Raw genomic sequence first — 10,825 nt, forward strand, 5'->3', positions numbered from 1 at the left:
AAAACACATAATTTGGAAAAATAAAACTATGTTTTGTTAAACTTTTAAATTGCTGTTAAATTGTGTACGTTTCATGATTTCAATTAATTAGATGTGCTTCGTGATTAATTTTATTTAACTATTAAAACAAATTAAAATGGAAAAAACGGAATCCAGATAATTGGAAGATGCAGAATTTAAAAAATAAAACACAAAAAAATAAAAAATGCATAGTGATTACAAAAGAATCTATAAAAATTCTAATGGAAAAAAAATGGAATCCAGAAAAATTAAAAAGGGAAAAAAGTGATTTTGGAAAAACATAACGGATTTCATAGGGCACTATACATCCGAAAGATATCAACATCAGCATGTAGTCACATAGAATCAGATCCTTTATTAAGTACAGCAACTTGAGGCATTTGCACAGGAAATCAACATCTTAAACACAGAATACAGTGTGGCATATGCATAAAAGTACCAGGTATAGGTTCATATGCAGGTCTTGTAGTGTTCTTCATTCATGAGAAGAGCTCATAGTGAGCACATACAGTGTAAAGTCTACATTAAAATTATTCAGCCCCTGCTTATCTCAATACATTGAATGTGTCGTGAGAGAAGCCCTGTGCGCGGGATTGACGGGCTCTTTCCATGTAAACGCGGCAGTCTTATTCTGCTTGGAATGGTAGCTTGGTAAACCACACCTCCGCCACATCTGAAAGCTCCACCGTCTCCTAAAACCACACCTTCTCGGTCCACTCCAGCGCCAATCAATCAATCCCTTGTTTCTGTGAAGTCAAGTCACCCTACTTCCTCTTTTAAAGCATCTTTCAGTAGAAAAACAAAACGTAAATACAAGTGCAGGAAGCTCCTCAAGAGGTAACACCGGGTGGGTCTGATTGGATAATATTTTCTTCTTCTGTGGAGTACGGCTCAGTTATTGCTGGGTGAAGCTGAGGGCACAAGGGACAGAAATCGTCGAATGACAGGCAGGACTTGAACAATGCGTGATAAAACAGAAGATTAATAGGAAGAGGTTCATGGCCTGTCGGGCAGGGTCGCGGTGCAGCCGGCTCAAGTGTTGCGCGGCATCTCACATTGTTCGCAGCGGTGCAGCGCTGGGTGGTTAAGAAAAGTGCAGCTTTCACAGTTCCACTGAGCGCCCTCGAAATCCTCGTCCCTTTGCACGACCTGAGGCTTAACTAGACAGAGAAGACGAAACATTAGAGGAGACACATACATACACTAATTTATTGCTGCTGTGTGCTAAATTTGAAGGCTTGAGGAAGATCTAGCATTCTGCCACACCCACTGACAATTTGGGCCACTGGCCCCACATAGCAACAAAGGAGCGATGAAAATAGAACCTGGGTGCAAGAAACACTATATCATAACAAGCAACCTAATACCCTCCACTCCACTGGTGTAGTCAGAGGTCAGGACAAATCTGACAGGATGTTCAGAGAGCAAAAGGATAATTTTAGCTCAGTAGAGGTTGGTGTAGAAATTCAGTAAGATTATTATTAATGAAAACCATACATTATAGCATAGCAAAGGAACAAAACATATAACTTAAGGTTCAATTAGTTAACATTAGTTAATGTATCAGGTGTCAATTTTTACAGCTGTTCTTAATCGATAAATATACCATTTTAACATGTTTATGCATCTTAGTAAATAGTGATGCATTGACATTAACTTCATTGAACACCAGTCTTCATCTAGCCAAAAAATAAATGATAAATAAATTGATTTTTAAAAAAAAATAAAAATTATAATAATAATAAAATTATACACACACACACACACACACACACACACACACACAAAAAATAACTTTTTATTGTATTTATTTATTTTATTTTAATTTATTCTTTGCCGTTCCGTCCAAATATTGTCTCTTGCTAAAATTCTGGAGCATCAATTAACCTGCAGGAATTTTTATATATATATATATATATATATATATATATATATATATATATATATATGACAACAAAACAAATTGTTAAAAAGTAGCTATGCAGTTATTTCAGAATTTTTCTGTTTAATATTTCCTATAATTGACTACTGTTATAACTTCATTTAAGAATAATCTAAAAATAATCAAGACATACAATACTAATGTAGCAACACTGACATGGAACACAGCATTCATTTGAAATGTTGAAAATGTATTAACATAGAAATTAATAGCTAAAATGAATAAATGCTTCACAAGTATTTTCATTGCTGGTCCATGATACCCAATGCATTAACTAATATTAACAAACTGAACCTTGTTGTAAAGAATTACCAAAACACAAAATAATTAAATGTTTAAATATGCAAGATTATGACAGTTGACTAAATAAATTTCAAAAATATTTGAACTCCCACCTATTGGAGGTACAACAGGGCCAGGCTGAATATTATCATAAAAGTTGTTCATGGTTCTCACGTCAAACTTGCCTAAAAAATAAATAAACAGAAAATAAGAGATGGATGAAGCAAATGGTAGTCAGAATTATCAACACAATTTATAACAATATGGGCAATTGCATGAAATAATGCAGTGCTAATGTTCTGTTCACACTGTGTGTCATAAAAATGACTACTTTCATGCTATTTTTACCTCTGGACTGCAGCAGGTCCGTTTCCTTCAAGGTGCAATCAATGTCAATCTGAAGCTGTCTGTTTTGTGACCGAATTCTGGTCATATCCTCGGGCTAGGAAACATGCACACACACACACACAAAGTACATGACTTTTTCACACTAAACACACACATAAAGGCAGTTTATCAATGTTACTTTCTTCACAATAGCTTGTTAAACTCAGAGGAAAGAGATGAGGGTTGCAATGGATAAGGTACATTATGTACAGCAGTTTAACCTTTGAAAAGACATTCATTCATAGTCTGTGAAGCATGCAGAAAGAACCGAACAAACAGATGTGATTCATTTCCACCTCATCGTATTTGCATGTTCTGCACGTAAATTCTAGGTATGATTTCTTACGTAAGGCTCATTTAGGGAATTTGATAAGGATTTATTCATTCCCTTTATTAGTGATGTGGGTGGGTGTGTTCCGCACTCCTTCAAAAAGATGCATTCACATGCCATAAAAGCCTTGTTTTTTTGGGCTCTCGCTTACCCGAGGGATCAGGCTGGTGCTGTTCACCCGTCTGAAGCGTCTCTGCAGGGCGTCAAATTCCATTTCATTCACTTCCGCCTTCAACTGCTCCAGTTTCTGCCGCTCCAGCATGAGCTCTTTCATCAGACGCTCCATCCGAGCACGCTGGTGCAGGAGCAGTGCTGAGGAGGAGACATACAGCATTTGATACAAAAATACAAGACTGAACAACACTTCCGCACATACACCCAACCCTGATGCATACAAACACCATAAACACATGCAAAGGAGTTGCATAAACTGCTTATTCTGGACAGGAAATGACCAAATTGACAGGAAAGAGTTATCTGATCAACCCAAGCATCGGTTTTTTTTTTATGTATAGGGATACATCCACTTTACTGGATATTAACCGCCTAAAAAACTATATACTTTATAGTAAAGTAGTATACTACATTACTATAAAACTGTATATACACACAGTTTTTTTTTTCCCAACTATGTTTTTATTCATTTTTTTATAGAACACCCATGAACAACACAGAATAAGCCATTAAAGTACATATAAAAAATAATATAAAGAAACAAATACTGAAATAAATAAATACAAAATGTTTATACATACTGGTTGAAGGAAGTATGATGACATACCCTTAAAAAATTAATAATAATAATAATAATAATAATAATAACAACAAGAAGAAGAGTTTCATGTCTAATTTTAAATTACAGTCAACACAACCTTATCTACTTATTAACAAATTAAACAATGGGGGATTTACACACAGTTTCAATAATTTTATACATTTATATAACAATATAATTTATACATATAGCCAGAACCATCTACTAGATTTTATTTTTTTTAATAATTGCAACATGCCTTTCTCAAGGTTCTCAGCATTCAGTTGACTCCTGGAAAAAGCCAGACATTAATAAGCAAAGCAGCTAAAAATGTATAGTTCAATATTTTTTCAAATTACGATCATATTTGATCATATATGTACACTACCAGTTAACAGTTTTTGAACAGTAAGATTTGGCCTAAGATTCAAAAACAGTACAATGTTTAAATATTTTCACTGTTTAAAATAACTGTTTTCTATTTGAATATATTTTAAAATGTAATTTATTCCAGTGATTTTAAAGCTAAATTTTTAGCATCGTCACTCCAGTCACATGATCCTTCAGAAATAATTATAATATTCTGATTTTGCTCAAAAAAAAACAAAAAAAAAAAAACATTATTATGTTGAAAACAGCTAAATAGAATTTGTTCATTTTTTTTACTGACTTTTGAATGATACAGTGTATAATATAGTGCTTTTTATTTCAAATAAATGCTGATCTTTGGATCTTTCTATTTAAAGAATCTTAAAAAAAATATAATGTTTTAAATGTATATATGATATATATGATATGTATATATGATAATAATAATAATAATAATATTACAAATGTTTCTCGAAGAGCAAATCAGTGTATTAGAATGATTTCTGAAGGATCATGTGACACTGAAGACTGGAGTAATGATGCTGAATATTTAACTTTGATCACAGGAATATATTACATTTTGAAATGTATTCAAATAGAAAGCAGTTATTTTAAATCGTAAAAATATTTCACATTACTGCTTTTGCTGTATTTTGGATCAAATAAATGCAGGCTTGGTGAGTAGAAGAGACTTCTTTAAAAACATTAAAAAATCTTACTGTTTAAAAACTTTTGACTAGTAGTGTGTATCTCTCTCTCTCTCTCTCTCTCTCTCTCTATATATATATATATAAGTGATATATTGTGAAATTATTAAAATGTACTATTAATTAAAATATTTAAATAAATATTTTTATATTTTAAATATTTATTTTAAATATTTTATTATAGAATACAGAATTTAAAAGAACAGTGTTTATTTTTTTTAAAAAGTAACATTATATATGCATTTACTGTCACTTTTGATCAATTTAATGCATCCTTGCTAAATAAAAGTATTAAATTAATACAAAAAGTAATACATATGCTTAATTATGTGTGTAATTTCTATACATACACAAGAGGTTTTACATAGGCAGATTCATACCTTGGGTATATGCATAGTCATCCGAGCCGGAGCTGGATCGTCTAGGCATGCGGTTGATGTGGCTGGAAATGTTCCCTGGCAGGGCAGAGATGGGGAGGATCGGTGGCGGGGCGCCATGGCGTTCACCCTGGTCCACTATATTGAGAAGGGATTCTGTCTCAACTGGTGGGGAGCTTGATGAACGCTGTGCCTGTCCAGGGGACACTTTGATCTTGATGAACGCAGAGGTGGCCGGCTGAGGAGAGGATGCGGGCCGGGGCCTTGCCACACCCTGGTGGACATACATTCCTTGATGAATGGAGGCCCCAGGGGGTCCGGTCATACTAATGGCCCGAGACGGGGAGCTCGGCGAAGGGCTGGTGGCCATATAGAGCGATCCCTGTGGAGCATGTACAGGGGAGTTGCTCCGTGGCCGTTGTCCCTCCAGTGTGATTTCTATCTGGTTCTTCATAGGGCCTTTGGAGGACATAAAAGCCCTGTGTGAAACTGGCTGCTGGTAGGACAGCCCAGGAAGGGTGGGGGGACTTATGGGCAGAAACACCTGGGGCGGCTGCTGAACCTGATGTTGGGGAGAGCTGTACGGAGATGGGTATGTGGGAGTGGCATAAGGAGACTGCTGGTACACGGACGTCCCAGATGTGGACCAGGGAGTGGGTTGAGGACTTTGAGAAGGTGAGGGACGCATGTACACGGTGTTCCCACTGTTACAATAGGCACCTGGGGGAATCTGCAGCGCTTGTGGGGCAGAGGGGATGTTCTGGGAGAGGGTAACTGTTATGGGAGTCATGTAACGTGGGACGGGGTGGTATGTGGGCGACATGCCCTGGATGCTGGGTGGAGGGGTGGGGATGTTCGAGCGTCCTTGATCGTTTATGAAGAAGGGGTTGAAGCCAGGCGACGGCACCATGGTAGCGGGGGCGGAGAGGGGCTCGGGGAAACCACTTCGAGGATGCTCGATGTGCCCGTCGCTGGAACTGTGGACCAAAGCTCGACCACCAGCATTATTTTTAGCCCCTTCAGTAGCAGGGTAACCCACACTAATCCGCAACATGTGGTTTCGGTTTAAGTGCAAGTCATCTGGGCTGTGGTACTCTTCATACAGGTATCTATTACTCTCCTGAGCCAGCAGGTGGCAGCAGAGGTCCAGGTTATTGTTGTTCTGAAGAGGAAATGGAAGACAGTTAAGTAAACACATTCTTGCACCTGATGCCACAGGGATACTCAGTAATGGCATTCAGCCAAAATGACAAAGCAGAAAATGTTATAGTATAAAGTATATATAAAAGGTTCAAACGTTTGGGGTCAGTAAGTTTTTTTTTTTTTTTAAGTCAACCAAGAATGCATTAAATTGATCTAAAATGACAGTGCATTACAAAAGTGTGCTTTCTAAACACTTTTTATTTAACAAATCCTGAACAAAAATGTATTACATTCACTTAAGCATCACTCAGCACACTGAGGAATTGAGTAATGTCTGCTAAAAAATTAAGATTTGCTATCATAAATTACATTTGAACAATTATTATACTGAATTGAACATTTTTCTTGTATGCCAAAAATCATTAGGATATTAAGTAAAGTAAGGATATTAAAGTAAAAAAGTAAAAAAAAAAAATTATGTTTCCTACCATAAATATCAATACTTAATTTTTGATTAGTAATATGCATTGCTAAGAACTTCATTTGTGACCCTGAACCACAAAACCAGGCTTAAGTCGCTGGGGTATATTTGTAGCAATAGCCAAAAATCAAAAATATAGTTTTTTTTCCCCATTTTTATGACAAAAATCATTAGGAAATTAAGATCATGTTCCATGAAGATATTTTGTAAAATTTCTACTGTAAATACATCAAAACTTAATTTTTGATTAGTAATATGCATTATTTAGAACTTCATTTGGACAACTCTAAAGGTGATTTTCTCTTTCAGATGATATATAAATCTTAATTTCGAAAAATTTACTTTTTTGACTGGCTTTGTGGTCCAGGGTCACATCGGGACAACTTTAAAGGCGCTTTTCTCAGTATTTAGATTATTTTGCACCCTCAGATTCCAGATTTTCAAATAGTTGTATCCAGCCAGATATGGTTCTATCCTTACAAACCATACATCAATGAAAGCATATTTATCCTCAATTTAAAAAAAATTGACCCTTATGACTGGTTTTGTGGTCCAGAGTCACATTTAGTATATGTATTAAAAATATTCAAAAATAAACAGAAACAATAAAAATGACAAAAGAACATTTTCTCAAAAAGTCCTGATGATTATATAACAGTTTTGGAGAAATATATGTAATTATATAATAATATATTGTAATTGCCACTTCTTTCGAATGTGTGTTTAAATCGTGACTGCTGGTTCTCACCTGAAGAAGGCACTGAGACACTACTTTCTCTGGAATCTCTGGGAAGCGCTGCTTGAGGTCCTGCAGTATGTGATAGTCCAACTGAGACCCTCCCTGCGCCATCCTGAGCCCAAAGAGAGAGTCACTGAGTCCGCAGCCAGGAGCGCAGCACCTGCTCTCCTCTCATCCCCTGACAACACACATGAATAACATCACATCAGAGCCAAACATCGAGTTTGACTACTCACATGCACTGCCAACAAACTTCCTTGGGGCATTTGCAACAAAGAGAAATCACTAAAGGGGGAGTTCTGGTATCTCTCTTTCTCTCTCTCTCACACACACACACACACACACACACACACACACTCATACTGTTCCAAACCTGTATGACAGTGTAAGTAAATGATTTTAGGGTGAACTATAACTTTAACCCTGTAAAACCTAGGCAACATAATTTGTACACTTCATCATTTAGAGGCATTTGTAAAGCCTCTAAATGATCAACGTCATCAAAAACATGTTGTACACAATCTGCCACAGGCCTTCTGATTGATTTTAGAAAGTATAATTCCAAAAAATGTGCACCTTAGGTTGTGGTAAACTTTTCTTTTTGCTGTGGAATGATTAATTGTTTTAAAAAGTAAACGCAAGAATAACCATTATATGCTTTATAATATTTTAGGATAAACATTTACTTGACTGAAGCAAGTTAGGTTTACTTGATTATGCATACAGCATAAAAAATGGTGATGAAACATAAGCATCAAACATGATACAAGCTTTTGAGCAACATTTTTGTACATCAATTGAGCTTTGATCATTAAACATTTAAATATTATCAAATTAAGACTTACACTAGCAGTCAAAAGTTTTTGGACAGTAAGATTTTTAATGCTTTTAAAGAAGTCTCTTCTGCTCACCAAGCATGCATTTATTTGATCCAAAGTACAGCAAAAGCAGTAATATTGTGAAATATTTTACTATTTAAAATAACTGCTTTCTATTTGCATATAGTTTAAAATGTAACTTATATCTTGTGATCAAAGCTAAATTTTCAGCATCATTACTCTAGTCTTCAGTGTCACATATATAATATGCTGATTTGCTGTTCAAGAAACATTTTTTATTATTAATTTTATCATCAATATTTAAAACAGTTAAGTACATTTTTTCAGAATTTTTTGATGATTTTTTAAAAAGAAATTATAGAAATTAATACTTTTATTGTATTAATGGTAGTGTATTAGAAGATACAGAGCGATATATTGAGTGACTGTTAAAGACCTCACTAATTTACATTACAAGCATCAGAATTTAATCTTTCTGTAATTAGCAACTAACAACAACTAATATAAATTAAATCTGCACAAAAGTGCATTTCTGCACAGTTTGGGCCTTCCAATAAAATGTTTTTTCCTCCTCAAATGTGAGCTCCACATTCTCTATATCATACTCTATGAGCTATGGTGTATCAAACATGATACAATACATAAAAGACATGAGCAAACCTTTTTGGATTTTGTCTAAAGGTTCATTAGTATGTTCCATTTCAAAACAATTGATTTTCTGACTATTGTTTCACACATCAGGCCATACAGGGTTAAGGTCGCTCATGCACCAGACGGCCGCAGACTCTCGGCTGCCGCAGTATGAACATGGCGCACTACTGGACAGGAACAGAGACTTCATACCTGCAGTCTGAAAAACTTATATTTATTAGAACAAAAGCACTTTTATATAGAATATCTCAGGTAAATCCGATGTCAATGCAAACCTAAAAGACATGCCCAAGAACGGCTTGTGTTGTGTTTAGCGATCTCACCACTAGCAACGACCTGAAATCTGAGACGTGAACCGTGTTTCACGTGTACAACTAGCTTCCGCTCTACTTTATCCATCCACCCACACACACAAACACATAACAGGTGTTACTAACTGTCATAAGCAAAATTGCAACACTGTCAGCACCTTATTAAACGTAACATAAGCAAATACTGGAATTCCGACCTCAAACTAGCCACAAATACAAGTGATACATAAGTACACAAAAGATGCATTTGAATGCAACACCAGTTTTATAAAAAATAAGCCTGAGTCACCAGCAAAAATAAAACTAAACACCAACATTTTAGATTATATTAACGACATCAGCTTCATGATGGATTCCCTCAGTTTCAGTTCTCCATGTCAACACAAACCAAGCGCAGGTTCATTCCAGCACAGTTTCCTGCTAGCTGAGCCAGCTAAACACCCATAAAAACACGGTCTGCTAAATATTAAAGTCAAGTTGTGACAGTTCCGCTCACTACCTGTGTCTGGTGTCTCTTGATCGACGACGAGCCGTCGCCAAATCCGTTTAAGAGCTACAACTCAACGCTATTTTTACATGGCGACAAAGACAGAAAGCCGCAATTGACGGAATCAACACAGACAGCAGTGTCTCGTTACAAAACAAAAGAAGTTTTCGCATTATTCCTCAGCATATATAAATATCAAGACATGCAGAAACGTTTCACTTGCACGTAGTTATCTCTGGGTGGAGAAAGAGAGAGAAAAAACACTGGCTGTTCATTAACTGTTAGCTTTAGCATAGCCGCTAGCCGTCCGGTATTTAGCCGCAGGGAGAAACGGAAACGCAATGTGCGCCGCTCCCGCGTGTTTATCTGACTGACGTCTAATCGATCCTGCGTGCGATACCTGTCAAAAGCTTGCTGACATCGTGCAAAAACCAACCAGCAGTTTATACGAGCACTCGCTGTCAGTTTCGGTGCAGCGCAAACAACGGCTGGCTGCTCGCCGTGCTGATAACAGTATATGTACGACAACATACCGTGCGCCGGAGCCTCACGGCCATTGACCATCCAAGCAAGGCTTTTCACAGGGGGTGTGTCACCGGACTGCTGAGATGATCGGAAATGACAACGATTCTCCGGGGGTCTACAGGAATCACAGCGGTTAGCACAGTCGCAACAAAATTGTCGTCTCCACTTACGCCTATTTCTCTAACTCTGTCGTTCCGGTTGAAGGTTTCTCATGTAACGATATACAGCACATTCATGCCCTCTGCCGGGCTGGGGTAAAACAAAGAGAACCTCTCAGTACAGAAAAGGTACGAAAAAACCTGTCTCTGCGATAACACATATGCCATTAAGGTACCAATATGTACGCTTTACATAGTAATATGCACCGTTTAGGGGTAAATAAGGTACAGAGGTGTACCTTTTAAAAGGGTATCCACACTGTCTCAGTGACAGCTTTTATACCTTTTTTTTTCTGAGAAAAAAGCCTGGCATTACAGCTT

The 10,825-nt window shown here is 36.7% G+C and overlaps 1 protein-coding gene across 2 annotated transcripts; it reads right to left on the bottom strand.

Annotated features, from left to right (window-relative positions):
* Positions 1-351: 351 nt before the first annotated feature.
* On the bottom strand, positions 352-10,542 carry tab3 (TGF-beta activated kinase 1 (MAP3K7) binding protein 3). Of its 2 annotated transcripts, none has more exons than XM_051116986.1 (7): positions 10,355-10,542; positions 7,543-7,711; positions 5,174-6,332; positions 3,115-3,275; positions 2,594-2,687; positions 2,359-2,430; positions 352-1,181 (listed from the first exon to the last, which is right to left on the bottom strand). In XM_051116986.1, exons 2-7 carry the CDS (start codon positions 7,642-7,644, stop codon positions 1,054-1,056), a joined length of 1,716 nt encoding a protein of 571 aa, XP_050972943.1. In that variant the 5' UTR covers positions 7,645-7,711; positions 10,355-10,542; the 3' UTR covers positions 352-1,053. The 2 variants fall into 2 exon arrangements, with proteins under 2 accessions (XP_050972943.1, XP_050972944.1); XM_051116987.1 differs by lacking the exon at positions 10,355-10,542 and adding an exon at positions 9,834-10,329.
* Positions 10,543-10,825: the final 283 nt, after the last annotated feature.

This window comes from Labeo rohita, chromosome 8 (assembly GCF_022985175.1).
Source record: "Labeo rohita strain BAU-BD-2019 chromosome 8, IGBB_LRoh.1.0, whole genome shotgun sequence".
NCBI classification, from domain to species: Eukaryota; Metazoa; Chordata; class Actinopteri; order Cypriniformes; family Cyprinidae; genus Labeo; species Labeo rohita.